Source organism: Lutra lutra, chromosome 7, assembly GCF_902655055.1.
Source record: "Lutra lutra chromosome 7, mLutLut1.2, whole genome shotgun sequence".
NCBI lineage: Eukaryota > Metazoa > Chordata > Mammalia > Carnivora > Mustelidae > Lutra > Lutra lutra.
The window spans coordinates 70,906,549-70,923,783 of NC_062284.1; the positions used below are offsets into that span (position 1 = coordinate 70,906,549).

At 40.2% G+C, this 17,235-nt stretch overlaps 1 protein-coding gene across 9 annotated transcripts in view; it reads right to left on the reverse strand.

Moving 5' to 3' along the window:
- Nucleotides 1–17,235, reverse strand: part of MYO5A (myosin VA) — a 200,217-nt gene that overhangs the window by 34,203 nt on the left and 148,779 nt on the right. For 5 of the 9 annotated variants that reach the window (XM_047735856.1, XM_047735852.1, XM_047735851.1 and 2 more), the window contains 5 exons: nucleotides 15,162–15,275; nucleotides 7,615–7,758; nucleotides 7,086–7,139; nucleotides 2,853–3,080; nucleotides 481–489 (listed from right to left, as the gene is read on the reverse strand). In XM_047735856.1, coding sequence (XP_047591812.1) covers nucleotides 481–489; nucleotides 2,853–3,080; nucleotides 7,086–7,139; nucleotides 7,615–7,758; nucleotides 15,162–15,275 — 549 coding nt within the window. The remainder of the gene's footprint in view (nucleotides 1–480; nucleotides 490–2,852; nucleotides 3,081–7,085; nucleotides 7,140–7,614; nucleotides 7,759–15,161; nucleotides 15,276–17,235) is intronic. The other 4 variants (XM_047735857.1, XM_047735855.1, XM_047735853.1 and 1 more) reach the window with 1 other exon arrangement.

Below are 17,235 nucleotides of genomic sequence, written 5' to 3' on the forward strand. Positions count from 1 at the left end.
GTCTCCCCCAAGCCAGTGACCAGAAGTTTAGAAATGATTGCACCATGTAGGAAAATCCTACCCTTCCCAGGAAGTGTGTTCCCTACTCCTGAGGCTCCTTCTCACCCTTGGCCAGCAAATCCACAGCTGCTCGACAAAAGTGTGGGACAGCTATGCTTTTGGGTGTGCTCCAAGTTAAGGGACTCTTATCCTGGGCCCCCATGTTTGTGGATGGCCTACCATTACTGCTAGAGTGGGTCAGAGAACTGACTATGAATTAGAAATCATGGAGATCTCCTTGTGATCCAAACTGAAACCTACTACACCCATTATTTTTCCACTGCCACAAAGAGGGCTCAAATAGGAAATCAACTTGTAAATATCAAAATAGACTTGGTGTCCAGAAGCATCAATTGCATATTTTGGGTGAATACTTATAAACTAAAATTTAGTATTAAATAGAAGTATTTACTAAATTTTTTTTGAAAATTTTATAATTACCTTGTCATCCTGAAAATCACAAGTCAGCAGGCACAAAAAAACAAATGGAGAAAATAATAAACCTTTAGTTCCATAAATAACCCATCAATGAAAGAGAAAAGCAAACCATAAGAACCCCAAAATTAGCATTCATGGAACCAGCATATGGTAGACATTAATATAAATATTTATGTGATAATTCTTAATTTTCAAGAACAAGTGCTTGAAATTCTTTTTGAGTTGTTTTGGTTTTTCCAATTTGTGAGTATGTGAGAAAATGACCCTCCTGCTAATGTATATGGGTAAAATTCTTATCCTAGGTGTGTGAGAGTTACAATAAAGCTCTGATAGGAGGTCATTTGTCCAAGTGAAGCCTTCCAGAAGACTCAGAGAGGCAGGGTAGATGAACTAGATTGGCTGGGCTGGATTACCACCTACCTCACTGGGTGTCACTCACTACTGCCCTGCAAAGGAGTTGTGCAAGGATGAGTGTCTTGGACTGGAAGCTGAGTAGGACAGACAGCCATGGGTTTGGAAGGTCTCCGTCTGTGTCATGGGCCTTTTTCTTAGCAAAGAACAAGTTGGAGAGCAGGGGTGTTGGTGAGACAGGACCAGTCCATTTTAGGGGCTAGAGACCAGCCAGCTGTGAGCTGGGTGAGTGAAAACATGTGATACCAGAGCTATGTGCTCTGTTAGCTGGATTGTTTTTATGCCCCTTGGTTCATTTTTCTTTTCCTTTCCCTTAACTTTAACTCAAGTTTCTTGTGAGAATACCACTCTGTCACAAGGGAACCAGAGAACGGAATGGTGAGTTTTGGACTCTGCTCCAGCTGGTATGCAGACAGAGTCTTCGATCTCAAGGCCCAACCACAGTGGTAGTCATGGGAACCAAAATGAGACAGCCTTGGGGAAGGAGACACAACAGGGCCAGGCCAAGGAGAGATTCCCCTTTCAGAATCTTCTCATTTCAGACTGAATGGGTTTGAGATTTGTTTTAAAATAAGAAAGTCCCTTCCTTTATGTAACTCCACTAATTCCTAGGATGCTTTTCCCTTCCAAGCTTAGTCACAAATATCTTGTTTTCAGAATTTGATATTTTCTGGATCAGTGTTGATCTCAGATATGAGCTGCTGTTCTCAAATCCAAATGTTGCACGCAGTTTCAGCATTTTAACCACAGGCAGAACTACCATTTCTAAGAGAAGTACTCTCAGATCTTCTAGTTCATTAGGTATCATAGTCATTTCTTATATGGTATGTCATGCAGCTGGGATACTTGATTGTCTAATTCTTGGTAACACTTTATTTGTTGCATGAACATGGGCAGGGACACAGGCCAGGCTTTAAGATGATTACCCAGAGTCCCTCTGATGGCAAATGACAAAAAGGCCCATTTTTTTCTAATACATGACAGTGCTGGGTCTCATACCTGAGTGCAGGAAGGACTTTGGAGGGCCATCTCTACCTTCTGGCATGGGTTCCTTTCTGTTGAATCACTACACACAGCCCCTCCCCAATTAGGTTAGCTTCCCCTTTTAGGGAGAACTCCCTAGAGTCAGCAGAAATCATCTCCATGAAACTTCTACTCATTGATCTCATTTCTAACCCTTTTATATGTTATCTTTCTAGTTAAATGGGCTATTTTCAACAAGTAATTTTAAAGTCATATTTAATGCCTTCCCACAGCAAGACAATTTATGGATATTTGTACTTAACAGTATTTTGCTTTTTTAAAAAAGTTTATGTATTTGATTTATTCATTTAAGTAATCTGTACACCTAACGTGGGGCTTGAACTCATGAACCCAAGATCAAGAATCACATGCTCTTCTGACTGAGCCGGCCAGGAACCCCGAATTTTACTTTCTTTAAAAAAAGATTTATTTATTTATTTGTTTGTTTGTTTGACAGAGAGAGAGACACACACAGTGAGAGAAGGAACAGAAGTAGGGGGAGTGGGAGAGGGAGAAGCAGGCTTCCTGCCTAGCAGGGAGTCCGATTCGGGGCTCAATCCCAGGACCCTGGGATCATGACCTGAGCCAAAGGCAGATGCTTAACAACTGAGCCACAGGTGCCCCCGAATTTTACTTCTGATGAAAATTTATCATGGCCAGAGTACTACTTAAAGATTAATTTTAAAAGCCCTTTGCTCATGAGTGAGATATGACACTTAGAAGATCATCTGGGATTTCATTTATTTTTTGCTCACTGTAATTGGCATTTGCAACAGTTTTAAAGCAACATTGAGATTTTTTTTTTAATGACAATATCCTTTAGACTAAATGCTAATTAGACTAAAAATGCTCAAATTTGCTTCATTATAAATTGGAGGGAAAGGATAAAAAGAAAGAGGCCAGTCCCCAGACACTCACTTTGGTCACTTGCTCGTGCTTACCTTGGGTTGGATGGCCTCCTTCTGGCTCACCAGCTGAGACCTCAAGATGAGGACTTCCTCCTTGCGGACATCAAGCTCCTCACTCACGGAGGTCAGCTGCTCCATGAGGACACGGTAGGCTGGTGCGCCTGGAGCAGTCACCTCTGGGGCACTTTTCTCACTAAGGGCCTTGCGTAGCTCATTTAGCTCATTTTTCAGTTTTTTATTTTCTGATTCCAGCTCTTGACGCTGTATGAAGAGACAAAGAATAGTTCACTGCTGTTATCCTCAACTTTACACTGGAATACTCATGTGCCCTCAAGATGGTGGAGTTGTACTGGAAAAGACTGTCAGAAGTACCGTGGTAAACGGCTTGCCAGGCTGTACTGGGAATTCTGTTCTACAAATTAAGAAAGCTGACATCAGGTGCCATTGAGCAAGGTGAATGGCAGTTTGCTCATCAACCCAAATTCCAGAGTCACATTTATTCCGGGCTTGCCTTGGGTGTGGTCACAGGCCTGGAGAGATTGCGGAGTCCCAAGGGGAGAGTTCAGCCCAGTCCTCAGAAGCCCAGGTTTTGTTTGCAGGTAAATATAAGGGCAAGTATGAGAGTTCAGCTGGTCAGGTGGTTTCTACTGAATGGCTCAAATGAGCAGAACCCTGAAATGTTGAGTAGCATCCTTTTATTTCCTTTGTAAAACAGAATGGAAAGACCACTGAAATCTTGGACTTGTAATTTTGAATTTAAAAATTACCATATCATTAAACTAATACAATTCCATTTAGTGTTTTGATGACAACCAGTGTATTTTTCAAACTACTCTGACATGTGTATGACAGGCTTGTGAAGTTGCTGGCAGAAGTCATCTTGGGAGGTGGGTGGGAGGAAAGGATGGGCTCCTTGTGTCATCCAGATGGCCATACTTACCCTTACCCCTCCATACTTTCACATTCTACCAGCCATCCTCCTGTCACCAGTTCGCACTGCCCTCTGTACACGCTGCTCAAACAGCGGCAATGGGAACCCAGAATAGAGTTCTGACACCAAAATACAAATATCTCAGGGTACTGGCTGGGGAAGGGTGAAGCAGACAGGCGTTTGAAAGCTCCATGCCGCCTTGTTGAGCACATTCCACAAGGCCTTATGGTAGTAGAAGTGAGACACTTCTACATATAAAAGATAAAATATTTTATTGTTTCTTAACAGAGAAGCCACCTTGGGTTTAGAGTTCCATACCAGAACTCTCAACAGTTTACATAAAACTATCTGTAGTTTCTTTTTCTAGTGTAAGAATATATAATCTTTTCTTTCATGAAGTAATCTATTCTTATGTGAAAATAAAGGATCCTTCCTTTCGCCAGTCTCCCACCAACTAGTAATCCAATTTGTATCACTCACTTCTGCAACAGAAAACATGAACGTATTTACTTGGACACTGAGCTCCGATGCAGGGATCCCCAAACTTTAAAGTGCAGCAGAGTCACCTGGAGGGCAGATTGCGTGGCCCAACCCCCAGAGTTTCTGATTCAAGAAGTCTGATATGAGGCCCAAAAATGTGCATTTCCAATAAGTTACCAGGTGATATTGATGCTGCTGGCCCAGGGACCACATTTTGAGAAATACTGAGCTACTACTTGGGAACTCTGACTTGACCCCCACCCGCCAATCTGGGCTTCAATTTTTAACATACTACAAAGAATGTCTTTATTTGTCCATTTTTGTGTGAGACAGGCAGATGGAAAAGTGCTGGAGATGACAATACTACTCCCATTCTGTTGGCCTGTGCCATCCCATTCCATCTGATCCTTGTCTTGTATGACCCACAGCATGAGCCGCTCCTCTAGACAAAGGGTACAAAAGGCAACAGAGAGAGAGAATATAAGAGATGACCCTTTGCTGCTACCCTTTTCTTTCTCTGCAAGCATAATCACTACCTAAGCAGTACTTTTATTGAAGGAACAACAAATTTATTCATGTTATAATTTAGAGAGGGTGAAGGGCACATCAGCGTATTTTAAAATAGTATCTGGGGGGTAAAAATTGATTTTCAAACAAATGACGATAGGAACTTAGGGTGTTTAGAAAGTTTTCTTCTGTCTGGAGACCTAGATTCAAGACCAGACTCTACAAGTTGATAGTAAATCTCTTAACTGTTCTAAGCCTCAGTTTAATAATCTTTAAAAAGGAAATAACTTATCTCACAAGCCGTGACAATGACTAAGTAAGATAAGGTGTAGGAAAAACTTTTCAAACTGTAAAGTAAATATGACGTATTATTAGTCAAGTGTTTATTAAATTTATTAAATGAAGAGTTCTAACTATCTTCAAGGGAAGGGGTTGATAAAGGAACTGTGGGTTGGAGAGCATGGAGGACAGGCATTCTCTATACCAATGTTACTTGGCCTCAAAAGGAAGCCATAATCAGCAGTTCCAGACCATGGAAGTGGCAAATCCACAGACGACAGGGTCCTATTAATGTAAATTATGTTCCATGTCACACTATTAGGAAACAATGTATCAGGACTAGACTTGAAGTAATATTACTGAAAAAAAAAAAAAAAAAAAAAACAAACATAAACAGCCTCACGACGGTTCAGCGGGACTGTAGGAATTCTTAAATACACATAAGTGCTTAAAATAATGAGTTTCCTTACACTATTTTGTGGCTTTTCTAACTCTTAGACTTGGTTATAATCATAAACCTCACTGTAGTTTTCTAGCTGTTCTAGACTATAGTTTGCAAAAGGAGAAAACAGTAAAAAATAAACACAAACAGAAAATGTCTGAGAAAGATAAATTTAAAACTAATAATTTAATTAACAACCTAGAAAACTTTTAAAGCTGGAGGTATCTTGCTAGCTGATAACCTGATAGCTCAAACTTCACAGGGCTCAAAAAGTTCTAATTCTGGGGAGCAAAGGAAGAAGCCTAGGGAAGAACAATCTATCCTGATTTTATTTTTATTTATTTTATTTATTTATATTTTAAAGTAAACTCTACACCCACTGTGAGGCTTGAATTTACGACCCTAAGATCAAGAGTCACATGACTTACCAACTGAGCCCGCCAGGTGCCCACAACCTATTCTATACCCAGGAATGGGCTCTTGTTTGTTTGTTTGATGCCTCAACTCTTGGGTTACCCAAGATGCTTTGTATTCCAGGAACTCCTGTTCCTTCCTAATCAGAGTCTTTCCCATGTTCAGCTGCTCTGGGACACATATTACCAGCTAGATAGCCTTTGCCTTCAACCATTAAGGAGACAATTCTCTACCTTCATCTTTCTCCTCCCAACAGTTGCTAAAAAATAAGTTAGAATACATCTCACTCTAATACCTAGCAAACTAATACCTAGCTATCTTTCTCTATAAGTACATAGTTTCAGTGGGGTTTGGTGGTTAGAGTGTGCTCTAAACATACGTACCAAAGATATGTATGTTCACATCCTGTTCCTGTCAGTTCCTAGTGGGGTGATCTTAGGGAAGTTACTTGTATCTCTTAACTTCAATTTCCTTATCTGTAAAATGAGAACTAAAATACTGACTTGCAGAATTACTCTAAGAATTAGAGCTAGGTTGCCGGGGGGAGGGATGTAGGGAGAGGGTGGCTGGGTTATGGACATTGGGGATAGTATGTGCTATGGTGAGTGCTGTGAAGTGTGTAAGCCTGACAATTCACAGACCTGTATCCCTGGGGCTAATAATACATTATATGTTAATTAAAAAAAAAAAAAGAATTAGAACTGATATGTACAGTAAAGGCATTTAAAAATGATGAGCATAATGATCGCAGCCAACATTTGCTGGGTACTTACTACATGCTGGGCATTATTCTAAGTAGTTTACATGAAATACTTTATATAATCCTCATGACAGTCTTATAAACAGTATCATTATCCCCATTTCATAGATGAGAAAACTGGGGCACAGAAAAGATACATAACTTGCTTACAGCCATATAATGGCAGATCTAGCATCTGAACCCAGGCAGTCTGTCACTAGAAGCAATGTCCTTTACTACGTTCTATAGCCTCAAATGGTGGCCACTGCTTCAGTTTCTGCTTAGACTGAACTCAAGTTTATATGGAAGAGATTCTACAAAAAGAAACAACACAAGCCTAGAAGTAATGCCTGAATAAGGGTGAAGCTAGAACCTTGGGTGCCCTTAAGGATGTTCTCTGTGAAAGAGAGAAACTCTGAGCAGGTCGCTTGCTAAAACAAGATATTCAAAGCCTTGGGCAGAAACTTTCATTACCTTGAGTGACTCATATTCCAGTTCTGCACCTCTAATTTGTGGTCTTTCTTCTTCCTAGGGAAAGTGTAGAGTTAAAAACTTTATAAGTAAGTAGTTATACTTCAATTGTCACTTTTTAAAAAAAGATTTTACTTATTTATTTATTTAACAGAGAGAGAGAGAGAGAGAGAGAGAGAGAGAGATCACAAGTAGGCAGAGAGGCAGACAGAGAGAGAGGAGGAAGCAGGCTCCCTGCTGAGCAGAGAGCCTGATGTGGGGCTCGATCCCAGGACCCTGAGATCATGACCTGAGCCAAAGGCAGAGGCTTAACCCACTGAGCCACCCAGGCACCCCTAACTGTCGCATTTTTACTCAGAGTATTTCTTTGCTCTGCAGAAAACAGTGAGGAGAATTTAGCCCTGCAACACGAATTTAGCCCCTGCAACACGAATCAAAAGCTGCAGGAATAAAGTACTTGTGGGCTGAGCTGCAGGACAAGCCATGCCCAGAGCTGAGTCTGCAGGTGGCCTTAGGGTGGGGCTTCACGCACCTTGGCTTTGCTGCGCAGCACCTGCTCCTCCTTGCGGTCCAGCTCATCCTGCATCACTTGCTTCTCCTGCTCCAGCTCTGTGACCCTCTTCTGAAGCTTGAGGAACAGTGACATGTCCAGAGGCACCTTCTTCTCACTTGGCTCCTAAACCCCAGAACCAGAAGATGGTCAAGCCAATGCGGAAATAATGACCAGTGCAATAGAAAGTCAGGCTAGCTTATGGAAGAAATATACACGGCCAAAGAATGACGTCCACACACACAGCTAATGAGTAGAGGTATGCAAATTAAACAGTGAGGTGCTACTTTTCCCCTGTCAAATTGGCAAAGATCAATAGTGCCATGTGTAAGTAACAGTGTCTTAGATAATACGTGTGGAAGCATAAATAGGCCTTTTAAAAGGGCAAGTTAGCTGTATTTATTAAAATTTAAAAGTGTATACCCTTTAACCTAACAATATACATTTAAGAACTATCCTACAAAAATTCTTATATAAGTACACAAGAATGTATGGAAAAAGATGTTCATTGCAGCATTTTTTATAATTGTAAAAAACTGGAAAAACCCCACATGTCAGTCAATAGAAGAGTGCTTAAACTATAGTGTAATCAAACTAAAATATTTTATAGCTGTTAAAAATGTAAATAGATATATATGAGTGGATAAATATGTCCTAGATAAAATTATTAAGTGGAATACACAAGTTGCTAGCCACTACTTATATTATGATCTTATTTTTGTTAAAAAATCAAATGCACGTGACTTTTAAAAAAATTTTTTAAAGACCTTATTTATTATTTGACAAAGAGAGAGCACAAGCAGGGGAGCAGCAGGCAGAGGTAGATGGAGAAGCAGACTTCCCACTGAGCAGGAAGCCCAACCCGGGGCTCGATCCCAGCACCCTGGGATCATGACCTGAGCCAAAGGCAGTGACTTAACCAACTGAGCCACCCAAATGTCCCTGCACATGACAGTTAAATATACCTAGAACATGGCATACAGAAATCTAGAAGGCCATCAGTGGTTATCTTGGGGAATGGGAGGTACTATGGGAAAGTTTCATTTTCTCCTTTACACATTCTATATTTGAATTGTTTACAATGAGCATGACTACTTTTCTATTCAGGAAAAATGATTTTTGAAATGGTGAAGTGCCAGCATTAATATATTGAGATCATACAGAGGAAACTGGAAAACTAAAACATTAATAAATGTTAATAAAGTGAAAGATAACCTAGGAGCATCTGAAAAGTATGTCAGTTGCTTCTAGAACAGAATCACAGTGAGAGCTACTAGTGTAAATAAAGATGGACTAATCAAAGCTGAACAAATGGAAAGAGTAACCACCATCATGGGAGTTCTGAGACTGCCAAAAGTGTTCTACCTTGTTGACTTCGGGTTTGAACTTTTTTGAGGTAAGAAGAGAAAGAATTGTGTCATTAGATTTAATGGAGATGATAAAGAGTCTCTTTGCCTCTTTTTTGTTAGAAAGAGAGAGAACAGTAACAATAACTTAATTAGATGGACAAAGTATAATTTTTTTTAACATGTTACTTATTTTTCAGAGAAAGAGAGAGAGAATGAGAGTACAAGCAGGGGGACCTGCAGGCAGAGGGAAAAGCAGGTTCACCACTGAGCAAGGAGCTGGATGTAGGACTCAATCCCAGGACCCTGGGATCATGACCTAGGTGGAAGGCAGACACTTAACCAACTGAACCACCCAGGTGTCCCAGTCAAAGTATAATTCTTAACTGATTAGTGTGTCTTATACGTCAAATTGTCAATTTTTTAAAAGATTTTTTCAGATACAAAAGCAAAATAAACTTTTTTTTTTCTTTTTAAGAGAGGGGAGGAGGAACGGCAGAGGGGGAGGGAGAAAGGAAATCTTAAGCAGGCTCCATACCCAATGGGGAGCCCAATGTGGGACCTGATCTCACAACTCTGATATCATGACCTGAGCTGAAATCAAGAGTTGGACACTTAACCAACTGAGCCACCCAGTAGCCCCCCAAATAAACTTTTATAGAAAGTTTAGGAAATAAGTACAAAGAAGAAAAATAAAGCCATAATCACATCTCCAGAGAAAACCTATAATTTTTGTCAAGTCTTTTTTCTATAGATTTAAGTAATTGGAATATTTTCATTATAATTTTATATTGTCTTTTAAATTTGGCATTGTACCACCAATGTTTTCCAAATTTATGATGTATTTGAAGCCATAATTTTTATAGCTATACTCACATGTGTACCATCATTTGCTTAGCTATTACCTATCTTACTGATAGACACTGAAGTTGTTTCTAATTTTTTGCTATTGAAATATACTAAAATAAATATCCTAGTGATAAATACCTAAATATTAATGTTTTTAAGTCTGCTAAATTAGTTTACACTTCCATCAAGCAACCACCACCTTGCCTACAACAATGCCTGTTATGAATTTTTTTAAATGGCTTAATTGATAGACCAAAAGTATATTTAATTATAGTTTTAATTTACATTTCTTTGCCTTTTATTGAGGTTGAATTCTTTTTTTATATTTATTAGCTATCTTCAGGTTTTTTTTTTTTAAGATTTTTATTTATTTATTTGACAGAGAGAGAGCGAGAAAGGGAACACAAGCAGGGGGGGTGGGAGAGGGTGAAGCAGGCTTCCTGCTGAGCATCGAGCCTGATGCAGGGCTCAATTCCCGAACTCTGGGATCATGACCTGAGCTGAAGGCAGAAGCTTAGTGACTGAGCCACCCAGGAGCCTAGCTATCTTTTGTGAATTCTTAGGAGTGCCAAATTAAATGTTACTCTAGTTTTAAGACATCGAAGAAGAATCAGTTAAACTAAGAAGTGGGGCATTTATCTGTAGGATATCAGGTCATTTACCCACAGACTAGTTAGACCTTGACTTTTTCTAACTATCCAGTCCTATAATGTTCAAGAATAAGAAAAAGTTTAAATATATGATCTTCTACATAGAGTCTGTCCTGACTACCATATGGTAACTAATATGACATTTAAAAAAAGAAGAAAGTCTGTCCTGACTGACAGAACAGACATAATACCCTGCCTGAACGTGAAATTACTATAGATTTTCATTCCTATAAAAACTCATTTCTATACATCCCCCAAATACTTGTATTTTAGCTTATTTACAATGTAAACATTCCATTCATCTGTTTTTAATGTTTGTTCATCCATTAATGATGAATATGTCCCTGAAAATTTTAATTACTTTATCTTTCTTTATACTGTAATATAAGATTTCACATCCTAACTTCCTTCTTTGTACTTAAGATATCATCATTTGGGAATCATCCCTATCAATCTTGAATGGGCATTTTTGTTTAAAAGAAATCTTCTCATTTAAATGGATCAGGGTGGGGCGCCTGCATGGCTCAGTCATTTAAATGTCCAACTCTTGATTTTGGCTTAGATCATGAGATCTCAGGGTTGTGAGATTGAGCTGGGGTGTTGGGCTCCATGTTGGGTGTGGAGCCTGCTTATGATTCTTTCTCTCTCTCCCTCTTCCCCCGACCCTGCCCAGACTGGTGCTCACTCATTCTCTCTCTAAAAAAGAAAAAATTTTTTTTTTAAATTTAAAAATGGGATGGGGTAACTTTTTTAGATATTAACAAATACTGCATAAAGAATTAGTTGACTATTAGATAAAAACAAAATTCTACAGAGATGGAAGAATAAAAAAAATATTATCTGACAATGGCAAAATTGCTTAGGCATAAGGACTGGTAACAATTTAAGAGTGCTCTGCATGGTGTCCATTCTTATCTGTAATGATGTATCTAGTCAGAGAGATAGCATTGGTCTTCTCAGTGCCACATGAGCAAGAAGGAAGATAGGGCCATCTGGCTCAGAGAAGTTTCTGGGGTTTTGCTTTCCTTTCCTTCCTTAGAAGGGACTTTATCGGGGCACCTGGGTGGATCAGTAGGTTAAGCCTCTGCCTTTAGCCCAGGTCATGATCTCAGGGTTCTGGGATCAAGCCCCACATTGGGCTCTCCGCTCAGCAGGGAGCCTGATTTCCCCCCTAACCCGCCCCCCACTGTCTGCCTCTCTGCCTACTTGTAATCTCTCTGTCAAATAAATTAATTAAATCTTACAAAAAAAAAAAAGGAGAAAAGAAGAAGGGACTTTATCATCCAGTCCTTTTCTAAGAGAGTGAAGCTTTGAAACTGACCTAAAAAATCCTGGTCTCTCATCTGAGGAAAATCCAGAAGACAAGAGAATGTATTCACAAAATTACCAGCATAGGTCTTCAGTTTTTCTGGAATTACTGTTAACAACAGCTGAGAAGGTTGTGGTGACCCTTTCCCTGGCTTTCATGGGTGTGAGGAAGCTCAGGGGCAGAAGCAGAGCTGGGATAATGAGCTGATGGCTACTAAGAAAGGTGCATAACAGAGCAGAGAGAAGCAAAGCTTCCAAAAGAATGCTTGGACCCTGAGGTGCTGTGGGCATGGGAGGGATGCACAGCAGGTGGAGCTGGCAGGTGACTTCTCCAGAGGGAAACAGCCATGCAGGTGCCAGTCTGACTTGTGAACAACAAATCACAGGTTTGGCAAAGCTAGAAAGACATCAGTTCTTTTTTATATCCAATTTTGCTATTATTACATGTCTGAGGTTGGAATTCTGTGTTCCAAAACAGTCTGAAAAACTCCTATTTAAAATTTAAAAAAAAAAAATCAACTCATAACCAAGAGGAAGCCCATTATTTTCCTGGCACCAGATTCTGAACGAGCTACTTGGGAATACTACACAAAGTAGGAGGTGCTCCTTTACTTTGTTAGGGGCAATCCGTAAACCTGGCTGTTGCAGAAACACTTGCAGGGAGAAACGCAAACCTGGAAGTCAAAAGGAATCAGAAGTGCAAGTTCACAGCCATAGTCTTAGTCTGATGATACTCCTCTCCCACCCAGCTTCCCTTCTGATAATCAATTTCTCTTTTTCTATTACCAGTTTTACAGATTTTTATCTTTGTGGTCCTGACCACACCCAATCAAAATTATAGGACAATCTCTGGAAACCTGTTTATTAGAACAAAAACATGGATTTATTGGACACTTACTATGTATCAAACACTGTTATACGTACTTTATAGGAACTATCTTGATCTTCAAAACACCACTCTGAAGTCAGATAATAATCATAGCCTCTCACTTCACAGACGAGGAAACTGAGGCACAGAGAGACTGAGGCTCAGGCTATGGACTCAGTTCCAAGGAGGAGAGTTATTATAGTCTGTCCAGTGGCCAAGATAATCCTTCTAACCAGAGCCGGCCACATTTCAGATACATGCACTTTGTCATAAGAAGGAAAACGACTAGTTCAGTGAAAAGCCTTTCCCATTCCTGAGAGACTTCCAGGTGTATGACCCACTGCCGATGGTTAGTGCATGTGAAGGACAATACACAACACTCCAGACCTGCCTGCGACCTCTAGAGCACAGTTCATCCTTCATTATTCAAAACACGTGAGCAATATACTGAATCCCACTCTAAGCTAACTCTCTCTCTTTTTTTTTAAGTAGTTTCTACGCCCAGAGTGGGGCCCATCAAGGGGCTTGAACCACAATCTTGAGATCAGACCTGAGCAGAGATCAAGTGTTGGATGCTTAACCAACTAAGCCACCCAGCTGCCCCTAAACTAACTCTTAATTTGAGAAAAAGTCAGCAGAAATACAGGTGAGAATTAGAAACAAGAAGGTTAACTCTCCCCTCCAATCTAAGAATTTGGACAAACTTGAAAAGAGTAGAGACACTGACAAATACACTTACTAGTAAAAATTAGGTAAAGCACAGAAGAGTTTTTGATATTAAAAACATAATGTCCTCAATCAAATCTATCAATAAGTCTCTTTGTCCTGATTTTAATACAAAATAACCTGCAGTGGACACAGCCGTTCTGTCACAGCTTCCCGGGCCCTAGCAGGAGCTGCTCAAGCTGTGTTACACTGGCACCGATAGTTCGTAGACATACTTCCCTCGGACTGCTGGGAGTGAGTATCCCATGAAGACCCACTGGACGCAATCCTAAAACTGTCAGATCCACTGGAGGCTCTAAATCCACTAGAGGTTGTAATTCTGAAACCTTCAAAGTCTAACTTTGTGGTGTACTCCAAAGATGGTTACCAGGGATTGCTCTCAACGCAAATGTCTTTTCTCCTATCAAGAAATGAGGTCTACTCCCTTTCCACGGAGTCTGCACTGGCCTGGTAATTTGCTATGACCTAGAATGTGGCAGAACTGACACAGAGCTGGTTCTGGGCCTGGCCCCACAAGACCTGGCATTTTTTGCTCTTACACTGTCTGAGCGCATTCACCATGCCACTGAACAGAGAAGTTGCTTGCAGAGGCCCAAGGTCCTCTTCCTTGGGCTGGGATGCAGGGAGGTGCATCCCATGTGCAGCAGGAGAACCTCCCAGTCAGAATTCAGAGTGTGAACATGAATAAATTGCTGTGGTTTGAAACCACTGAAGTTTGGGATGGTTTATTACACAGCAGTGAATGACTGGCACCACCTCTATCCCGCTGTGCAGTGGCCATCCTGCTCCATCAGTGGTCTGCAAGCTAACGTCAGCTACAGAGAGAAACGGACTGGAGAATCACAGTGTAAAATGACTGGATGCAAGGAAGCAGACAGAGCATGAGGCTTCAAACAGCCTCGATTAGAATACTGGCTCAGCTACTTACACGCTGTGACCTTGGATAAGTTAACTTAGGGTTCTTGTATGTATGATTCCAACTATATGATACTTTTCCTAAAAATGAACAGAACGAGGTGGCAGAAATTCTTCATTCCTGAGTAAAACTAAGACAAGAAAGGAAAGAATCATTCAGTTTTCTTCGGCTGTTCTGCCAGAAGCAGTCTATTTCTGACTTGGCCATTTTCTCAGAATATGATATAAAAATAGAAGAGTAGTGCCTGAATTATGCGTTAGTGAAACTAATAGCATGTTTGAAAAGAAGATCTGAGAATTGATTTGGGAACAATCTAACTTAAAGTCACTGTACTCTTGGAGTTACAGTAATGTGCTATTTTGGTTTCATACCACATAACACAAACACTAAGGCAGATTTATGAGCTATTTTCTTACATTTTTGTAGACAAATATTACATTGGTAAAAACTGTCATCAAACGGAGGCAGCAATCTTGCTAAACTCTTGGGCATTGGTTATTTATAATATTCAAGGACAAAAGACTTATTATTAAAATAATCTACCTCAGTCTGAAATTCATAACAGGCTGTGTTTTTTTGTAATGGGGTATGTTAAAATTACAAAAGGGAAAATCTGGTTTTCAGAATTACATTAAAAATTAAAATGTCTATTGATCAAAAAACATCTATAAGTATATATGTACATATAAGAAAATATAAGTAATAATTAATAAGCTAATTAAGCACCCATTGATCACTTATGAAATAGAAAGAGTTTGAAACAACTATTACATTTATAGGCAAATGAGCTCTGTTCTGCAATAGAAATGTTCTCTCTGAACGGCATGGTCACAACCTACTTATAGTGACAGGTATCTAAAATGTACCTCTGTCCTCAATGGCAGATCTTCGGTTTCTGCAATTTCAGAGCTAAAGGTGTATTCGGACTCATTGCTGCTATGCGTGGAGTCTGTTCTCTTGTGTCCAGGCTTGGGCACATTCTGCAAGGCAGATAAACCACGTAAGTTAACATAATATAATTAAACTAGTTATAGTAAAACAGCACTCACTTCAACTTGGGTCTAATCCCCACTCACTGACATGCTGTTCTCATACCCAGTGTGTTCCATGTTGTCCTTAACAAACCCTCACAAAAGGGTCACTTTCTGAGCTCCTCAGAAGGGCACCAACAGGGCACGACAAGAAAAGTCACAAAACCAAATGCTCAAACAAAAATCATCTATGATTATTAGCAGAGTCCCCTTTGAGTTGTTTTGTTTTTAAATTTCATTTATTTATTTATTTGAGAGAGAGAGGAGACACATGAGCAGGATTAGGGGAAGAGGGAGAGGGGGAAGCAGACTCCTTGCTGAGCAGAGAGCCTGACACAGGGCCCGATCCCAGGACCCTGAGATCATGACCTGAACCAAAGTCAGATGCTTAACCCAATGAGCCACCCAGGAGCCCCTGCTTTGGATTTCTTAAGTTGTGAGTGGCCAGTCACACTGGGTGAAGTGTAGGTATATAATGCCTCAGCAATCAAACACTGACTTCAGTGTTGCAATTAAATAAAACTTAGTAAAAAGTTCATGAAATATGTTTAATGATAGCATCATCATTCTTACTCCATTGTATTTGAGCACAAATGGAAAAAAGGAGAGGGGTTCTACATAGGTGACTATAATTTCTGTCACTTTTGTGTATGAACTTGAATCTCAGGATTCGGCAGTGGGAAGGATGAGCCATGCAGGAGAGGTAAGAAAGCTGCTCCAGGAACCCTCTGACATCCTGGGGTTATTAATTCAGGAGTTCAGGTGACATTTCTATGACATGTGGTACCTATGAGATTAGCATTCAGAATGCTTATGGAAAACAGAGAAATTAAACAATTTCAGGAGTTAGAGAATGACTTGAAGAGAGAAGCAATAAAAAGGCTGGATTTTGTGCCCCTCACTCCTAGGGTCCCCCCTGCAGAAGAGGTGGAAAGTTTTAGTGACCTGCATCTCACAGGGTTACTGGCTCTGGGAGCTTCAGAAGGACCTCTGGAAGCTTTTCTGACCTGTCCAATTTCCTTTACTCTTCCCCCCAGCCACAGGAAGAGCCAGAGTCCCAAAGAGCTTCTCTGCCTCTTTCTCTCCCATGTCCAGCTTACAGAGCAGAGCAATCCGTATGACCAAAGAAAAGCCAGCATCCAGGGCCAGATGAAAGCCTGCCACCCCAACCTGTACTCCAGTATATAAGGAAGACCCAAGAACCCTGGAACTTCTGAAACTACCTAGAAGCTAGGGTACACACTAAAAGGAACAGTCACCCCACATAAAGTCAAAGGCACTTGGATTTACTGTGTACGTACACAAACAACCTCACACAAATTTCCTAGCCAACGGTTGTATGGGAAGGTGAATATTAATAAATTAGTTGCACCATTAAGAGAAACAGATAGATCCTCAGAAATACCTGGACAAAGGTTTTTTAATAAGCTTATTAAAGATGAGCGAGACCTCTATTTTCCCTCAGGTGTGTGTCACTAAACAACAGATACCTTAAGGTTTGAATAGAGGCAACACTGTATATTTGCTATTTAATGTAACTTCTGGATACAAGGCAGTGGTTAAATGCTCTGGGTCTAAAGTAAGAGGGAGCTGGGTAGGAATTCCAGGTCTGCCATTTATGTGCCCCTTGCCCAGCTTCTCCAGGCCTCACTTTCATCATCAGGAAAAGGTGAATAATAGTATTATCTGCCTAATAGGGTTTATGTGAAGATTAAATAGGATAGTGCAAGTAAAGAGTTAGCATACTGCTTGGCATATAACAAGGATTCAACTCATGTTGCAGACTGCAATTGTTTAATTTCTCTGTTTTCCATAAGCACTCTGAATGCTAATCTCATAGGTACCACATGTCATAGAAATGTCACCTGAAAAGATGCTCCATCACTGTTAGGACCCTGCAGTAAGGTGA